Below are 19,987 nucleotides of genomic sequence, written 5' to 3'. Positions count from 1 at the left end.
AACGTGATTTCTACCACCACGCTCATAAAACATACCGCGAATCGCCTCTTTGTTCACGCCAATCAGTCATCACACGACGTGATGATGACATACAAAGTTTTCAAACCGACAAATACAGAGGGCAGCCAACTAAAAGCAACAAATCAAGCGGTCCCAGACGCGTTTCTTACTGGCAAGCCTGCTTTAAAACACGAGATCTTGTAAAGGTGTTCTTTGAGCCTTTCCCTCGTTTTGCCGTGCATTTGTCTAATGTCTTCTATTTCTTGGCTAATGATCTACACCAACACACTCCTACATTTTCTCTAATCACGATTCTTCATGCTCACTATCTGTATGTGCATCGCCTACCAAGAAAAGGGTGTTGGTTGAATTAAGCTACGCAAACATCACCCTTTGCTTCCTTGTCTCTTACTTGACATTGTACAATCTATAATGCTCTCTTGGCTTCCTTTTACTGCTACGTCTTCTTCTTTGGCCTTTGTTTCTCCATTTGCACCTAATATTTGCTTCTTGGTCAATAGTGGTGGATCTATTTCTTCCATTGCCCCATTCATATGTACATCTTCTTCTTCCTTCTTCGTATTGACAGCAGCGGTATCAACATTCTGTTGGCCTCCGGAAAGATTCAAGTCTGATACGTTAAAAGTCTCGCCCTTTTCTTCTTGTCTTGCATCACTCTCAAAGAAGAACCATCTTAAAATATACGACAATCCAAAGTGAGATCATTGCAATGCTATTCTAAATGTAAGGTAGTTCGAAACTTACTTGAGAGTATCGTCGAGAATCACTTCGCCACCACCCATCTTGGCAGAAGAGAATTTCTCAGTGGGACGGACGGCAGAGACAAGATTCTCGTTTCGCTGCCTTTGTTCGCTCCGTTTGAAGAAGACTTTTTCTTCTACCGTTCCAAGAACAATATATCTCCAAACTGTAGTGTTCTTGGTTTGGCCAATACGATGTACTCGATTGATTGCTAGAATTGGAGAAAACAAGGGTCAGAATCTGAAAAGCAAGCCTGAAATTTAGTGAATTTTATTACTAAACAAACCTTGCAATTCCAAGGAGGGATCAATCAGAGGTTCAACCAAGAATACATTTGTAGCCTAAAGACACAAAGTCAGTTTGGATCAGTTCGACACGAAAGCTACGAACGCGAAAGATCCCCATACTGCTACTAAAGTAAGCCCAGCGCTTTGAGATCTCGAGTTCAACATGAAAACTTTGACATCGTCATTCTCGCGAAACTTGATTGCAGCCTAATAATGGTCAAGATGATCAGACTTGAAGCTTGGCTGCTTCATTACACTAATACTTCATCGCAAGGTCACATACCTCTCCTTTCTTTCGTGTTCCTTCTAACTTAACAAACCCAATCTTGTTCTTTGTGAGACCACGACCTAATATCTCAAGTACACCTTCCCATTGCGAGAAGATAAGTGACTTGGCAGAGGGATCTTCTTGACCAATGTGTACAATGTGACGTATGATGGCATCCAACTATTTTTTGGGCAAACGATGTGTAAGGAGACATTGATAACTGAGGCTGCAGCTCATAGGGGCGAAGAAATGCCCACCTTGGTACCAAAACCACCCTGAATGTGATGCTCCTTTATCGAATCAACCAATTCACGTGGTGCAACTCTGGTTCCGCAGAACAATCCATTGACTGGTTCCGCTCGAACGACATTCTTCTCATCAGCTGATGCAGAAGCAGACGGTTTGGATGCTTTGACGGATACTTTGGTAAGTTCTTTCGGTTGTACATGTTGATTGCAATTTGGACACTTCTTGCGAGGGACGGTCCATTTGGCTGTGCACTAGGGATTACAAACAAAATCAGTATGTAGAATATTGTCAGTGAAAAACAAACGGAAACAGCCTTTGAAAACTCAACACACATCTTCACAACAGAAATGGCCACAAGGAGTCAGCATTCCACGGTCAAAGCTGAAAAGTAGAACCGAATCAGAAACTCAAAAAAATTGCAGGTAAGCTCATAAGACACATACTCAGATTTGCACACATTGCACTCTCGTAGACTCTCGTCTTCTGCAGCGGCAGAACTTGGAATGGATTGTTCTTCAAGCAAGTTGACGAGGTATCGCTTTTTGCTTGTTGCAGCACTAATCTTTGCTTGGAAATCTCGTTCTTCTTTGATAGCTTTTTCCAAAGCAAGGTCAAGATCAACTGGCTGAGTAGGTAGCGTGACTGCATCACTCATTTCTTGCAAACGACTAACAAAACAAATTTTGGTACACTCGGTTGAACTTGACACAACTCAAATGAATGACTTTACCGGTAATATTCCATGCGTGCTTGGAGAAGACGATCGAGTTTTCGCAATTCTCTGTTCCGTGGCAAAGAAATTGTCAGTTATTAACTTTACTCTGTCACAACACAAAAACACTTACCGTTGCAACACAACAATCTTCTTGACCTGACCATCCACCATGGCAGTCATACGTCTCGCTGTTTCCATGGCCTTTTCAACCTCAGCTGGACTCGAGACTCGATTGGTTGCATTTTTCAACTCAGTGATTAATGCCCTCATGTTGAATTTCTCGGCTTCAGCTTTTCTTTGCAGCACGAACTTGCGACGAGTTGTCTCAAGTTCACGTTCCAGGTCGGAGAGATGTGCGTTGAAAGGTTGCTTGACATCCATGTTGAGAGGGCCTCTTAACAACACATTTCTATCATTGATGGCTCTCAAATATGTGTCCTATCGAACGAGAAAACGAATGAATACCCCTTAATTCACAAAAAGGAAACAAAACAGAGACGAGGGGGCAAACCCACTGCGGTCAGGAAAAATAGCTTCTGCATGTTCCTGCTCCCCTCTTACCTTGTATGCGACGATTTCATCTTCTACTCTGACCGCCCTAAGGTTTGAAAAGGAATGTTGGAACCAAACAACTCAGCAACAATGTGAGCCAGAAGTCATACCTCTCTACAGGAGTCTCCTCGACGTGTTCTGCCAGAAAAATTCCAACTTGACCTTTACATTCACCCTTCCAATACCTCGAAGACGTGTCATTATCGATAATACGAACGATATCACCCTCCTTGAGAGTCAAATGACCCTGCGATCGAGCTGGTGGGGTGTAATCTTTCAAGCACGGGCGGTATTCTCCGTCTTCTGCACCTTCTGGCTGCTCAAACTGGTCTCGTTTTACAGCTTTGGTGTCTTCCAGTTCTGTCAAAAGATGTTCTCTGGCTCGATCACGCCAGTCAGACATGACCGTCCATTGATCATCGAGTAATTCTAAGACTTGCTCCATTCTTTCGAGAATTGGTGCGGTTACAAGGCCACCTTTCATATTGGGAGGTATCGATGACATACCACCGTCCTCGTCGACGATACGAGCACTGCCATTTAAAAACGTTCGTGCTTTAGGAATCAAGGCATTTATAACAGCTTCTTCGGGAGCAAGCACCTACAACCGAATGTCAGAGAAACCAAACTAAAATTTTCCCGGAATCGAAATGTTCTCCGTACCTTTCGTCTGATAGATTCGGCCTGAGCATAATACTCTGTCTCAGCGGTATCTCTTCGCTGAATAGGATCGCGTTGAGCCACGATGGCAGCTACTCGTACATCATCCAAACCACGCAAAGCCATCGAGATCTCTTCTGATATTTGATTGTTTGGTGCAGATGATGAGGTGGCAGCCTTATTACGATTATTACTACCACTAGCATCATTTTCAACCGAAGGTAAACTCAGTCCACGACCACGATGCTTCAGTGCATAATGCGAGCAGGCAGTCAAGTACAGAGATCTATGCACTATTTCAAGAAGACCTCGTAGACGATTGACAAGCTGTTGTTGCTCTTCTGCCAGCGGGTCTTTTTCGCCTTCCTTCTCGTCATCATCTTGCTCGTCTTCTGACTCTGTCATATCTCCATCATTCTTTTTCTTCGACGAGGTAGCTGAGGAGCCTTGCCCAGGTTCTGCTTCAGGCTGTTTGTCTTTGGCAACCTTGGCAGTAGCGATGGCTTTACGTTTTTCTATGAGAGCTTCAAGTTCTACTTCTGCTTCCTTGACGAGTTGCGAAGCTTGAGTCAATACACTAGTATTAATCTTGAGAGACTGTTCAAATTGATAGACACTTTCGGTTCGATCGCCTTCCTCACTCGCTCGTTTGCCCAAGAAACTACATTCAAAAAAAATTTCAAGTTAGTTCTCGGGAGAAAACGACTGACCACTCACTACGCTCAGATACCACATACTCATGCAGAAATGCTTCATGAGTTTTGTGAGCAAAGAATGCACGCTCAGCAGTGATAAGATCAGTTTTGGCGTGTTTGAACATAACATCCAACACCTCTCCAATAGTTCTAAATGAGCCGCCCAATAATTTTTGATTTTGGACTCCAATCTGTGGGTTGCAACTATACGGATGAAACAGGAAGTATAAATAAGACGCGAGGGTCACAACTAGAGAACTTTCATATACCATGTTTGGCGAAGCTGTAACAGCAGAATCCGCAACTGCTTCCGTTCTTCCTCAGCAGCCTTGTCATGGTCTTCTTTCCAATTCAATTTACGTACTCTCTCGTCACAACTATCTCGTAACTGGTCATAAAAAGTTTGTTCAACCGCGGCGAGATCGACCAACACCACATATTCTCCCTGTGGCGGTATGTGAAGATCGTTGTGGACCAATGCCTTTGTAGTGCGAATCATAATGCGACGGAGAGTAGATCTGAGAGTCATTGAGTGTTCTGGAAGCAAGAGTCTCTTCCACAACACTGGTAACGAGGATAACGGTTTCAGGTCCAAAAATAGCATCAGTCCATACAAGTCCTGAATGCCATTCTTGCCGATTGGAGTCCCACTCACTGCCCATCTAAAAAGAAAACATCGCACTTTTGAGTGGTTTTTTTGGGAAGAGTAGGACGGAGGGTGGCAATGAGTGGTCCAATATCTCGTCAAATACCAAGAAACCACGCTTACGGGTGTACTCGTTTGATCTTGAGAGCTACTCTTGCAGGAGCGGATACTAAACCTTCAATCATTTGCGCTTCATCCAAACAAACCCTATGAAACCAAGTAAATTGAACCTCAAAAATATCAATATAGTCAAACAACATACCTCCACCACTTCAATCTGATGAGCGGACTTCTTCTGGGCGAATACTTTTGTACGTGTCGTCTTAGCCTCTCCATGACAGGGTTCACATAGTAAACCTCGCTCTTCAAGACGTCATACGTGACCAAGACGATGTCAAAGGCTCCCAATGCTTCTGGTGTGATAGCTGAAGCACTCTTCGACTGCATGCCGTCGTAGATCACATAGGTGAGACTCGGCGCATGACGAGCAATTTCAGATGTCCTGGCAAAAGCACGTTTTAGTAAAACACTCAACGAAATTAACTCCAACATTGTAGTTACCACTGGTGAATAATGGCAGAAGGGCATATCAACAGAGTTGCTTTGCATGGTTTTGGTGTCGGGTCTGTGAGAGAGCAACCCTGGCATTCATAGCTCGGTACACTTTCAACATCAACTTTGTGCAATCCGGCACAGCTTCCGTGAAACCAGTGTTTACAGGTATCACACAATATTACAAATTTATCAGCTTCTCGCGTCCTTTCGGGTTGCACTTCAAGGTTTTCTTTGCAAATATTGCATTTGTCCATGTTGAACTCCTTCTCGACTTTTTCCTTCTCATCTTTGACTAGAATTTCTTCTTCATCATCTTCAATTTGATCTTGTTCATCATTCTTTCGACGACGTTTGCTTTGCTTTTTAGGCTGTGGCTTTTTACGTTTCACTACAGGTTCAAACACTTCACGTTCTGCAGTAGGTGGTGGTGTTGACGACTTTGATTTTTCGGGGTAGAATGGTGGGTTCGACGTCTGCGAGGCTGGATGTAACAAGATCAGTGCAAGGAGCTCCACCGTTTTTCCCAGTCCCATCTTCAACGAAGAAGGTTAGCGCAAACGAAAGTTTGGGAGAAAAACAGGGATCACACCTCTTCAGCTAGTATTCCACCCAAAAGTGTAGGTTCATTGTCTTCCATCAACAGTGGTTCTAAGGACACGGCACCTGTGAGTCGATTGAGGTAGAAGGGTCTCGGGTTGGCACCATCTGGGACAATCTTGTCACACAATATAGGGATTTGGCGAGGGAGGTTTGAGCGAGCTACTATTACACCTTCATCGTTGAAGCATACATTTTCACGATCCAGCATCCAAACAACTGTCCTCCGTTGAAAGGGAAGAAGCGTGGCTTTGAGTCCAGGCACAACGTGTAAAGCAGGTTCTGTTGAAGATATATTATAAGAATCGGGCAGAATAGCTCCGTGCAGCCCTGCTATCTCCTTCTTGATATCGACCTCTTTATTTGTCCACCCTTTCTCCTTATTGATATCTATTGCAGAGATGGTCGTGACTGCAACATCTGGATTACTAGGATAAATGTGGGATAACAAATAGTATGTAGGTGATGATAAATATGTTGGTTCGGTAACTGCGTTGACAGAGCTTGTAAAGAACGCTTCCTTTGCGTAAATACGGTTGGCGATCAATATGATTAAATTATCGGATTCCCATTCAATAGACATTGTTGATACCGTTGCTATATCTGCGGCCGTGTTCAACTTGTACAAAGACGTGAAGATGTCTCTATCCTTGTCGGTGAAAGCGCCTCGTAGAATGACATTCTCGTTTATTCGGAAATACCACCTGGATGGAAGACCAGTCCGCCAGTCCCGGTCTGCAGATGTCAGCGCAACCGAGATATTCATACGAGGCGTTGCGGATCCAACGGTATCAAATAACTTTTGATATTCGCGGAGCAATTTCTCATCTTCATCGTCATCGTCATCTTCTTCATACTCAAACGTTTCCGAGCCTCGTATCCAGCGGATCTTCATGTTCAAGGTTCCCAAATACATGTCTTTTTCTAGGTCTATGGGAGTAACTTTCATATCTGGCTTTAGATTGAAGTCGCTGTCCAAAGCAGTATACGACAGTGGTTGACCAGTTGGAGAAGGTGCCAATGGAGAATTGGATGAATCAGCCTTCCATTTGCCTTTTTGAATACGACGTTCTAATTGAGCTCGATCGTCCATAGCCTCATCGTCAGAGAGTGCATCATCACTGACACCATTTGATGATGACGCTTTACTGGTCGTGTTGCCATTGCGACGAGGACGCTTGCGTCTGGATCCAGTATCGGTATCGTCAGGAATATTTCTCTTCTTTGTAGGAGCCTTGTTGGGCTTCAGCTTCAGAGCTTTCACCAGAGCTTTTGCAAAGATCTCACAGACATTGTCAGCTTCATTATCCACTAGCAAGAGCAGATCACAGCAGTCAGTACAGAGCCAGTCGCTCGCGCTGTCACGGTTTCCACTTACTCGCTGATGCAAGTCGTTCGGGTCAAGCTAGCCAGCCAATGACTCGTTTGAGCTTGGAGTGATCAAGTGAAGTAGGCGAGAGAAACGGCAGACGATAATTCTACGAGCTGGTCTACGTGATTTTGGCGTAAACATATACAAAGTACAAAGCAAGGTTATTTACAGTATATGTATAGTTGCAGCAGCATCGCCCACAACAACATAACAACAAAAATGGCACATGTTTCTCAAGCTTCCTTTTTCTGAAAGAACCATCTAAATCGACCAAAAGATTCAGATCCTGATTCTAGTTTGGAAACAATGTTGCATTGACTCTCAACCCGCTTACCTTAAAGTGTCGTCTCGTACATTTAACTTTCTTGTCAACAGACAGGGAGAGTTTTCTGCGTGCTGCATCCATTCTCCTTCAAAGATTTGTTCCTCGAAGGTATTAGCCATGATATACCTCCATCCTGTAGTATTCTTTCTCTGTCCAATACGTGGCAGTGTATTTTGGCTATGAAGAATATATGTGGTGTTAGAAACGATGGAAAAAAAAACATCTAGCTGCCAATGAATTCGATATTGTTCTTTGTCCAAGACTGGACCCAGAATATCAAAGACTTGCTCGAATTGTGAGAAGAGACTCTTTGTTCCGGCGTGTTCTGAGATATATAAACCAGATAGCGGACAAAAGCATCCAACTAACACGCGATAGTAAATGATTAGTATTTCCAGCTCAGCTTATGGGATTTGAACAATTCACTCACCTTGGTTCCATTTCCAAACTCCAAAATTGGTACACCCGTTATACTTTTCAGTAAGTCTGGAGGGCAAAGAGTGGTGTCATGAAAGACTCCCTCTTCCCATGATTATTGTGGTTCTCCATATTGCAACTGTTCAGACAATGCAAAGCAGACTTCTTCAAAGTCGAGCGGCTCGCTACATGATGGCCATTCTTTGAGCAGCTCGTTATCAAGAATACAATCTCTGCAGATAAAGTGTCCACGTGGGGACACAGCACCATCTTCAATGCTGTTGGCGCAAATTTCACATTATGGATTCATGCTACCACTACTAGAACCGTTCTTGTCCTGCTGTTCTACAGTACGGACCCTTTCGGCTTTTCTAGCGGTAAGACTAGCAATCTGCTGATTGGCTTTTACTAGTTCTCACTTTCCATGGCCTCTTCTAAGACTTCTAAGTTCTGCGGCTTCTTTGGTAGTGCGAGCTCTTCAGCAATAGTCCATATCGTCAAAGTTACAAGTATCAAGCTGGCATAACAGATCCACAAGAGCGCCTCCGGAGCCAGTAGTGAACACAAACTGCAAAGAATGCAGACTTTTGTTGTACGGTAAACCAGCCTTTGAGAAATTCCTTCAGCCTCTTTCGTAGTGATAAACTTTTCTCGGAGTCGAGGGTTGGAAGTGTCATTAGAAGACTCGCGTTCGAGAATCAATTAGTTGAGTTGTGCTTCTGTTTCCTTTGATAGTACGCAGGCATCTCTGAGCACCGAGAGGTGAACCTTCAGGGCTGTATTGAAGTTACTGGTACTGATGCTCTTGCTAGCTGCACCAGTATCACCCTTTCCATTCCGACCGTGTTTGCCATAGAACTTGTGGGTGCGTACGAGATGATGCGTGAAATTATAATGGATAAACACATGTAGCACGTCACGAAACACTCACTCATGAAGGAATGCAATCTTGGTTCTCACTTGAAACTATGCTGACATTAAGATCTTTGGTTGTGGATATCAATAAGACCTCGGCCACTCCAGACATATTCCGGAATCGATTTCCGAACTCTCTTTTGCTTGTGCTACCGACCTATGGATTCAATTTAATACTAATGTTTGTAAGTTGCAAAGGCTCCTTCAATGTTGTTCAATATGTGCCCCATGTGATCGCCTGACGAAGACGAAGGACATATTTCTGCATCAAGTTGTTCTGTGCTTCCGAATGGCCTCTATTTCTCCATCAGCATCATTGTGCTTTTGCCATAATGCATCATAAAAGGCTAGCTCAGCGGCATAGATGCGGTTACGTATTAAACGCCACAAGCCGTTTTCACTAGAGTCCTGTTCGATGGCCATGGTTGATACTACAACCACTTGTTCTGTAGTGTTTAGCTGACACAATTCACTTAAAGGACTAGACTCAACATCAACATCGGTAGACTTTGCCCACAGAAACACGTCGTCGTGACCGTCTACAGGTAAGCACCACGTCCAAGGCTGTTTTCTTACTGGAATCGGCGGAATGGCGCCTACAGTTGGTGTTTTGATAAACTTCAATGTTACGGGAATGTTTAACAGTGGCAGCGTATTGGTTATGGAATCAGTGGGTTCATATATCGTCCAGCTAATTTTCAAAGTAAGAGTTCCAATATAACAATCACGGGCAGTTGGAGTCGGCGTACCAACACTATTTACATCGTTGGTAATTTTGCCCTTACCTTTAGCCAATCGTCGTTGAATTTTTGACAGATGGATCTTCTATTTCTTCATCTGTTTCGGTGATGCGTGCACGTTTCGATGGGGACGGGCTACTATTTGCACTGCTTTTTGAGGGACTTGAAGACTTGGCAGCTCTTCTCTTATTGGTACCATCTCATTCAGAAACTATTGAGAGCAAGAGAGGTTCGTCCAGAAAACATACTATCAGTTAGGGCAAGAGTGCATTAGTTACTGTTGAAGGAAGACAATGATCGCGAACGATATATACCGTCGTTCGTGCTTCCGCCAAGCATGATGAATGGGCAAGGACTGACCGACAAGCTTTTGACTTTTGACAGTCTTTGCAAGGACAAGCAGAAGCCAAACCTCTAGCAATGCCAGCCAATTCTCCTAGTGTTGCCGAGAAAATGCTTAGAAATTATTGTAATTTTGAAATGCTAAGATGTCTTCTCAAAGCCCGTAAATCACAATTGGGAGGCATCTTCAAGCAGGCAGTGCAGGTCGTTCAGCGATCCCTATTTCTAAATGGATATCCTAGTTTCTTAAATGGTTGAGCCCCGAAGATGAAACGAGCATAGGAGTGTAATATTATATTACTGAAAGCCATATTCTATATCTAGAGGCACAACAGCAACAGGAGTTTAACGGTGCGTGACTCCAGCATAATAACGCGGGCTTCTTGTCTAGAAGGAATTAATGATGATCAGCCAGAGTCATGTGTGTAAGCTGTGCAATTAGCCTGCTACTGAAGACCCGGAATACAGCAAGCTCATCATGGCGTTTGGAAAATATACCCGATCTGAAGCTATGGGTGATTCAAATTGACGCAACAGTGTTGTGAGGAGTGACGAGAAGCATCACAGCAGGCACAGCAGCACGAATAGTCTTTTGAAACGCCGGATAATGCCTTTTTCACGTACCTGATACCGATCACTTTGACGTCCTTCCGATATACTTTCCGACCCTTAAATGGACCTTTGGATTTAGAACAAGAGTAGTGTCAACACGAACTCACTAATCTCATTCAATGATATTCTAAAAATAAGTTCGCCACACTTTCTGATGACTGTGTCGTTATATCCAGGAGGCTATGTCTCGTACGTCAACACTTCTACACCTTTTGCTTGGTTGTGAACAAACCTATCTAACATCAAAGTACTCGTTAGACCAGAAACTTCTCTATTTATTGCTATTTCAAGTACTTGATGTTTTCTTTTTTCTTGAGTTATTTGTTCTGTGTATTCACATTATGACAATGACGTGCATCAAGCCGGTGCTAATAACCAAAACTGGGTTTAGGCTCTATTTGGATTGTGTTTGTTTTGATCACAACTCCAATTTATCTATGGACGCATAGAAAATTACGACTGGTTCGGCCATTCTACCCAGCTCTGTTTTACAGTATTGCGTACGCTTATGTCAACTTTTCTCCAAAGACCAATGAGGTGGCTTCATATGAAACCACGTTACCTTAGACTGATACTCTTTTTGATTTACTTAGAGGCGTGCTCCTCCATCTGCAAGCAATTTTGAAAACAACATACTGGGACGACATGCCACTTGGATGTGTTATTCCAGCTGTCTTGGGTCCAACATACTCAAGCATGTACGTGAACGAGGACATGAGATGAGCTTTTGGTACATACAGTTACATAATATGGCTGATTTTCCTTATGTTCGTTCCTATTGTACAGAATTCTCTTTGCCTATCTCGTAAGACATAACCCCTGACGACTGCTCAAACAGCTGGTTGACTGTTGACTGCGTATTTCTATTTTCAGGGACTAACCAGAGACTTGTATGCTAAATACCGAGAACAGCAAATAAGGCTGAATCATTCAGTTGAAGCAAAGAACTGGGCTACTAAATCGACACAATGGCTATCAAGTGCCAAAGTGTATTGGATTGTCTTCTGGATTGACAAGTTTTTCATGGTGGCTAGCATTATTATCATAATGATCATGTCGCCAAAGTGTGAGCTAAATTCGGGCTTTTGTCTTGTCGTGAATTTTTGATTTGATACCAATCACTTTGTTGTCTTATCTGTCTCTCTGAGCAGATTCCGTTCATCCAACGATAAGGTGTAATGCTGAGCAATATATCGTTGAGGCAGAGCTCGCACCCATGTACTACTACATGGCATTGGTACGGTTTGTTGGTTCAACTTACACCATTGCAACCTTGAAGTAGGCCACTAACCTATTATTTTGTCAATCATGTGGATGCTAGGTCAGTGTACTAGGTAAAGATTTCAAATTCGATGCAGCTCAATTTGCGGTTCTTAACGCTCTTATGTTATCTTCATTTGCACCTTGTGAACTAAAGAGCTTTCGCTACAGGTCCGTTTTGTTTAGGCGTCACAAGTAAATGTCTAGATGGAATCGGTGTGCGGACCGAGCTTGTCTTCAATGCAGTAAGTGTAACCGCGTGATTCATCTCCTTATATATTTCATCTCGCTAACTTGTTCCTCGCTTTTGAAAGGCTAATGGTATAACAAACGTCATACTCTATGCTGTGCTGAACGCGACTGTCGAGTGGGGCACCCCGGCGTATGCAGCATTCCCACCTTATTTGGTATTACCCCTTGTGCACCCTGGATGGCATATGTCTTCTGTGATTTATCCTTTATGGCAGGCGTGGAAGATGGATTTGAAGATCAAGGCAGCGATGCAATACTATGGCTGGGCTAGAACTAGCATTTCATCCAAAAGCGGTCAGTAATTTTGTAGATGCGAAAAACAATTTGCTGTCAACATCCTCTCTTGTTAGAGCTTGACAATGAAAAGGTGTTTGATGCTTTGTTGCAGAACAAGGACGTTATGTGGGTCAAATTTAAAGCTCATTCGGTGAGTTCACCTTGATTGAAAAAGCAAGGATTTAGGTCAAGATGCAAAGATTTATAAGCTACGACCAGTCAACCAATGCGGAATTTACCTCACACTCCTTCAAATCGCCTTTTTAGGCTCGACTGTTTTGTGTTGAAAACACCTCTTTCATGGCTGAAATGATCAGAATCAATGAGATGATCTTTTGGCAGGACCAGGATCAAATACGATCAGGACTACTCAGCAATCGGTCTTCGGTTGTAAAAGCACTCACCAGAAAAACCTCGTCCTTGATGGACGCAAAGTCAAGATTCGGAGGAATGTCGCGAAATGGGTCGACGGCTTCTGACGACGGCATAAGAGTAAACCTCAATAGCTCAACGCCATACTTCCCATCATCGCTGGGAAGCCCATCGCCGGACCGACCTGAATCACAACAATCACTGCAACAACTACCGATTACCACCATTCCAGAGCCCGCCTTGTCTGCCTGCCGCACTCTCGTCGATACTTACTTTAGATCTGACGCTTCACTCGAATTAAACGTGCCATCAAATCTCATCAAGCCGATTTTGCAGGCATTTGACGGTCGGCCGTCAACATCTGACGAGACAGTGGAAGGCATCCCTATCGGCATATTCAAGCCTGCAGTAGAGGACGTTCGTAAAGGCTTGTTTCTTAATGTATATCCTAGTTTCTTGAAAACTTTAACTCCTGAAGATCAAAAAAGGCTACTGGTTGGAGCATTGAGAACGACAACTATGCTGAATGGACCATTCTTGTAATTGACATACAGAAACATTTTTAAATGTATTATGGAATATTGTGTGACACATCGAAACAGTATCATCAATGTTGCAGCAACAGTGATTTCCGATGCCGAATCAACAAGTGGGCGAGTAGCAACTTGAAAAGAAGCAGCGCAAGCGATTTTAATAGTGGAAGCTCCATCATCTTCAAGTCTGCCGATTGAAGTGTTTCTGTGAGTGTGGTTTGTGTGTTGGAAGCAGGATACGGTATTTCCTGCTCCCACACATAGCTCTTCAGCATCTGAAAGCACACGGTTGGTTCCAACAAGGCTGCCACCAAGAAAGCCTGTTGACGACCAATCCTTTACGGTCGTACATTCATGCTCTACAACAAGACGGATTGATTGAATTCTGTCGAGTTTTGTGTCGTTTCTATTGATTGACCACTGTCTTTTATAACGGCAACACAGTACTTTCTCCATGGAGAAAGTACTATGTTTCTCGAAGCAACACGATGCATTTTTGCCGAACACACAGACACAAGGCAATACTTTTGTTGATATGATATATTCTATATTGGAATGCGCAACTCTATACATATAAAAAAGGAGCAAGCAAGCACGAGCAAAACTCAAACTTTATGCCATAGCAGCAATCATTGGAGAGTGCAACTCATCCGCTGATGTGGGAGTCATATTGGTAGGCCACCTTTGGCGTACGACGTGATGGAATTCGATATCTTCGTGCTGCTGCTCATAGTCAAGCTCGGCAGAGGCGGCCTTGACTGCGGCTCCAATATCGAGTTTGAGGTGTGGGTGATATCTGCGGTGGTGATGGGCCTTTGGCTGCTCGTCGTCACTTGTTGGGGAAGATGGAGACTCTTCGTCCACGGTTGGCGATATCTAGTGTGAAGTTGTTAATTTCTTTAGTAAATCGGTCTCGCTATTTGGAGGCCCAAAACTTGAATCTGAAGGTAAATTATTGTTATAGTTGATCGTGGACGTACCATCTTCGCTGTAGAATAGAGTAAATCATCGTCGTGACCAGCAACGACTTGGATTACAAGACTTTCCACCATTTCAACTACCGATACGAGAGCATCTACTACGTATAATATACCGAATGTTGGTTGAGTCATGGTTTAATTTTAGTGTGTTTTGAGTTTGTTGTTATTGCTGCTGAGTTTAAATCGTGTGATTGTTTGAAGAGCTTCCAACAAAGTTGATATAGGACGCCAAGATGTTTTGATCGCAAGTTTTACTACAGTTCTTGGCGAATGTGAGTAAACCGGATGTTTGAACGTTGTTTGGGTATAGAGTTCCCGGTGATGCAATTGATATGTACGGCTTAGAACTCGAACTGCCGCTGAACGTGTTTTAAAATCGATCAGGTCTTGGCGAGCAGAGGAACTCGTATATCAGAGTGACGCGGTGTGGAATATTATTATTGTCGTGTATTAATATCATATATGAATGCATATAAGCTAATTTCCTAAAACCATTGTGGAAACCAAACCTCTACATTCAGCACTTGAAACCTAAACCAAAAGGCATGTCACCAAAATCCCAAATCACGTAATATCCAAGTTTTCGCGTTCATGTATACCTTGACGAGCCCGCCAGCACCTCATTTCCATATGTTGAACACTCATGTGATACACCTTCATCCAGTTCCGCGTCTAGATGGAATCCATAGTCGGTTCCCAACCCCATCGCAATGAAATTGTCTGTGCTTAGTTGATACATTTCATTGTCTCCCGTAGCCATATATACACTTGTCGCGTGGTTCTTGGCCTTCCATAAAAAGCACGTTCCGTTGCCAAATGATCCCTTTTGTGGTGCGAATGGATCTGATGCAAAGGCTCCAAATATTGAATTTTGCGAGTCAGATATCGCAATGACAAAATTCTTCTTTTCTGCCATGCATCGAAATAGTGTTGATAGACTTGAACCGTCTTCCATTAGTGAATAAACCTACGTGTTTCTTGTCACTTCACGCTCAAACAATGTTTAAATGAAGCTTCAGCATGGCTTACTAGTTCCCACTTATAGCTCTCCCTTTGCAGCGACGGAAGATGCGGCCTCAACTACATGAATCCAAATGACGCAAACAGAGTTATTTCTTGTAAACAGACACTGTCACATCTACAAAATATCATACCTGATTGGCGAGCTCCAAAGTCATAATTCGCCCTCTCTCCCCACGTCTCTCATCCAAAAACTCGATGGGTTTAGCGGCAGGAAGTGATTCAACAAAACTGGGTTTGCCCTTTTTAAGTGATGGCGCTCTTGACAAGGACGTGATTTCTAGTCGTAAACGTGGTTCTGGTATTGCTATTGGTGCCGTGGATATATTAGATGCGAGAAGGTCCAAGGCTGAATTTGATCGACGAGCCAATGTTGTGTCTTCATTGATTTCAGGCAATAGTTTTGGGGCTGCTGAAGTCGGGCTGTCGACGGTTGCTGCTCTTTTCCTCATTTTTGAAAATGATTTTCAATAGTAGTAAGTCACAAAAGCGTGATGAGTAGTCAAAGTTGTGTGGTCTTTGGGGATGCGGTTTGGGTTGAGAAGACTTGGATCCACGCGCTCGAAATCGACGACGAGCCAATTTAAATTAGATAGTCGAAGAATTTGCATAATAGTCGTCAGCTCAGCCTGCTCGACGCAATGTGCTTGGACAAAAATCCTTGAGGGCATTAGGGAGTTTATTAAAATCAGTGAGGTTATTAATCAAAACAAGCTGAATCATTTAAATAAAGAATGGATTTAAAAGTTGACTGACAAATGAGGTTACTATGAGATCATTCTAATATCTAGTTTCTAAGCTGGAAGCCTCCTCGGTCGTGATGTTGTTGAGGTATTTGTTGTGGGTGTGATGCAGCAGTTCCATAAGCCGTCCGTCTCATTTCAGATCTTTCAGCAGCAAGGGCAACACTAGCTTTCTGGCTTTCAGCTGCAGCCTTCATCGCAGCCTCCTTCCTCTTTCTCTCTTCATACATTTCAAACTGTTCTCTATCATATATCGACAATTCTTCAGAGAACCGCCTCTTGGTGCCTGGACTACTAGTCTTGTAATCAGATCTAAGCGACCTTATACTGGTTTCCATTCCATAACCGATTTCAGCGCTAAAAGCCTCCCATTCCGAGTTTGCGACATAGAGCTTGTATTGCAAGAAGTGCAATAATTCAGACTCCATTTGGTTTACTTCTTCTGTCTTGAAGAGCCCTTGAGAGACTTGAGCCCAAGCCTTGTTGTCGTACGTGTCGTCGTGGAGGTATTTGCTAGCGACAACTAGCGCGGTCAGTGCTAGTCGATGAGCTGATCCATGAGAACCTCTGCACACAGGGTGAAGTTCTTTTAAGCGTCGGAGGTAGAAGAGCGATGTTACTAGAGTTGTTAATGACGCCCTTGTCCTTTGCATGACGGATTGCAAGAATGAAGCGAGTGGGGGATATGATGGTGGTGCGGATTGTTGTGGTTGAGTGCCAGTAGTGTCGCAGGCAAAGAGTGACTCTACATAGACTTCAGCGTATTCTGTTGGTGATTAAACGTTATGGTTAGTGTTTGAGAGCATATGTATGCGAACGATGATACGCAAAAGACTGTCCCAAATAACTAACGAAATGAAGAATGGGGGATTCCACGACTTACGTATCAGATCAACTTCCAGCCTCTTGTCGCGTCTCGGTGACGGCGATGGAAGCATTTTCTCAACGACCTTTGGTATTCTGGTATTTATCATTGGCAGGTGCACCATTCTCGCATCATCATCTTGAATCTTGCTGGCTACAGTCCATGCAGCAGGAGCCATATCCATAGCTTGAATACCACCAGCATACATTGGCAACTTTTCCCGACTCACAGCTTTAACCATTCCGCCGCCATGGTGAGCGCCGACAGCATACGATTGGATATCTAGGGCGCCAGAGGAGACAGATTTGGCCAATTTATGAGCCATTCCAGCGTCCATGTGCCGTGAAGAGTGAATGGATGGGTCATTTGTTGCGACGGATGAGTATCGGTGTGATGTTGGCATATCGATGGCTGTAGATCTCTTGTCTTGTGGTGCTTTTGAAGAGGCCGAGGAGGTAGATCTCGTATTTGGTGGCGATGGTCGTTTATAATCGAATTGATTCCTTGGTGATCGTTGAGACCTGTTGCTTGAATTGGAAGATTCACGAGATCTAACAGAGTCTTTTGGTGAACGTTTGCGCTGGAACTGACCGAATAGAGGAAGTCCAACAAGGCTGGCGGTCAAGGATTGCATTGATGATGAGGCCCCCGATGAATCTTGTTTCATTCCAACCCCCATTCTTAGTCGTCAAGGTGAAGTTTCCTTTAGGAACGCTGCGGTGCCGCGCAGTGCGCCGGAGAACAAAAGCATCGTACATTTTTACTATTTTGGCTCTTAATGACTACATAGATGTGGCTAGATTTCAGAATTTGGGTATCTTACAAACGTGCTGTTACTATGCTACTATGTCTCAATTCAATTCAATCTACTATTCTGATTTCGCGTGCTCAGAGTTTGCCCCTTGACCAGCTTCCTCCTTTTTGATTTGAGATACTTCATATATAAACCTGACACAGATTTGCGTTAGATTTTAGTCCCCAGACAAAAAATAAACGATATATTTGCGTATCAATAAAATGAATGGCGAGCATATATTGACATACCATTGTAGAGTTCCGAAAAGCGCCACAGCGATGACAATCAAAGCGATGCAATGAATATTGCCACCACTCAAGACCGCCATAGCAATCAAAGACATGAAGAGACATACAAATACAAAGTTGATAACCAATAGCACTTTTTGATTCACTCCTGGTTCAATTGCAGAATAGAGGATTTCCTCCATGATGTTCCTATTGCCTGGTATGATCTTGTCTTCAGCCTCGACAGTCTCGAGCGACTCGTCTTCTGCATCCATCATAGATTGCGAAGGTAGACTGTTCTTCTCTGCTTCAAGTTCGGCAGTAGCTTTTGTCACTGCTTCCAACATGGCTTGAGCCAATACTTCTTTGATGGCAGTTTGTTCATCTTCTTCTCCTGCTGATTTGTCGGCGGTCGTTTGTTGTAGTTGTTTGGTTGTATCTTCATGCTGTTCAGTAGCGTGTTCGAGTTGTTTGAGAGTACGGTCTGTTTCGTCTGGCATACCGCTGGTTACCATGGGCGTATCATTATCTATGGAGTCCAAATCTTTGGTAGCTGGTAACGAGTCGTCGACATTTCGAGATTCGACTTGCACCTCTTTTTCAATAGCCCTACCAGCCTCGACTACCTTGATCTCTGTGGCATGATCGATGATTACATCCGATTCACTAGTTGGCATACTATCGACCTGTGATGAGACCATACCACCGACAGCTGGCTTTTGACTGTTTGCTGCAGCAGCAGCTCTCAATACAGCACCTGCGTCTTTGAATTGGAATTGCATACGTTTTTGTTGAAGGGGTGGTGTGGCGTTGGCTTTATCGATGTTCTTGGTCGTGCTATTATCTATATCTTGGAGATCATGATCAAGGTCTTCCTCGTCGTCGAATCCAAATCCTCCGTCATCATCTTCTTCTTCCTCTTCATCATCAGCATCAAAAGAATCCGCTTCTCCCTGACCCGCATATAGTTCTTCTTCCAGGACACGCAGGTTTCGTTGTTTTATGGTGTTGATGAGAGATTGAGTTGCCTGTTTGCGAGCTTGCTGCCAATTATCGTTGCTGCTCGATTCAGTGCTTGTGTTGTCATTATCCTTATAAGGCTGAATCAAATGAGGAACCTCCCGTTGCTCTTCATCAGGATCTCTGGCCAACATGTTTGCCTCTAAATCAGGATGGCAGTTAGCATATACAGAATAGAAAGAGCAAGAAGCAGAACAATACTGATTTGAAGTACCTGCTGCGTTGAGATGCGCTGAGCTTCCTAGTTATATACTCGGCTTGTGAAGTATTAACATTCAATCGAAAATCGAGAGCAACTGAAACAACAACCACCATATCGTTTCCACGCGACAGAACGCGTGTTTAGCATCCTCTGATTATTCAGACCAGGAATACGATAGTCTGCAAACTTGAAGCTACAGTAAGTGTGAAGCTTGCGTTGGGCTAAATTACATAGAAACAGGATGAGGGGCATAGTTGTAGAGACTGCAACTCGTTCGCTACGTCTAAGAGCTGTCAATATTCCAATACAGCTAGTTGCTACTCCATTGAGATTCGCTCAAAATGGTGCTATAAGTGCTCCTGCTGCTCAAGAACTCTCATCAACACCACGACCAGGTATTTCCTCACTGCTACACGCCTGTTTGTGATTTCATAGTGTACCAAATTCCTTCTACATTTCTACACTAGTTCCAACTCCCAAGATTCGAGGTTTGTTGTCACATTGGTCGTTGCAAAAAAAAAATTCGATGATTTTATTCATATTAAACCCATACACACTACTAAACCCAGCTTCTGTTCTGTGACAGATGAACTGTCTTCGAGGCCGCTCACAAACGATCCACAATCTAAGGTGGGAGATGAAAAGCCTTCGAGGCCGCTCTCAAACCATCCACAATCCAAGATCTCTTCCAAAAAGGCTTCCGCTAGGCAGTTACGCTTCCAAAGGCTGGAA

At 43.6% G+C, this 19,987-nt stretch overlaps 3 protein-coding genes across 3 annotated transcripts; all 3 read right to left on the bottom strand.

The window, feature by feature from the left end:
- Window positions 1-14,867: 14,867 nt before the first annotated feature.
- Window positions 14,868-15,854, bottom strand: SmJEL517_g02174 (uncharacterized protein; the record flags this gene model as incomplete). Its single annotated transcript, XM_031168102.1, has 4 exons — window positions 14,868-14,913; window positions 14,982-15,349; window positions 15,412-15,462; window positions 15,537-15,854. The coding sequence occupies 4 exons, from the start codon at window positions 15,852-15,854 to the stop codon at window positions 14,868-14,870; spliced, it is 783 nt and encodes a 260-aa protein (XP_031025971.1).
- A 335-nt stretch (window positions 15,855-16,189) lies between these two features.
- SmJEL517_g02173 (uncharacterized protein) lies at window positions 16,190-17,689 on the bottom strand (the record flags this gene model as incomplete). The annotated part of the gene is made up of 2 exons (XM_031168101.1): window positions 16,190-16,911; window positions 17,029-17,689. The coding sequence occupies 2 exons, from the start codon at window positions 17,687-17,689 to the stop codon at window positions 16,190-16,192; spliced, it is 1,383 nt and encodes a 460-aa protein (XP_031025968.1).
- Window positions 17,690-17,879: 190 nt separating this feature from the next.
- Window positions 17,880-19,187, bottom strand: SmJEL517_g02172 (uncharacterized protein; the record flags this gene model as incomplete). The annotated part of the gene is made up of 2 exons (XM_031168100.1): window positions 17,880-17,958; window positions 18,055-19,187. 2 exons carry the CDS (start codon window positions 19,185-19,187, stop codon window positions 17,880-17,882), a joined length of 1,212 nt encoding a protein of 403 aa, XP_031025969.1.
- Between the last annotated feature and the right edge of the window lie 800 nt (window positions 19,188-19,987).

Source organism: Synchytrium microbalum (genome assembly GCF_006535985.1).
Source record: "Synchytrium microbalum strain JEL517 chromosome Unknown SmJEL517_scf0008, whole genome shotgun sequence".
Classification (NCBI taxonomy): Eukaryota; Fungi; Chytridiomycota; class Chytridiomycetes; order Synchytriales; family Synchytriaceae; genus Synchytrium; species Synchytrium microbalum.
This window is presented reverse-complemented; position numbering and strand designations above follow the sequence as displayed.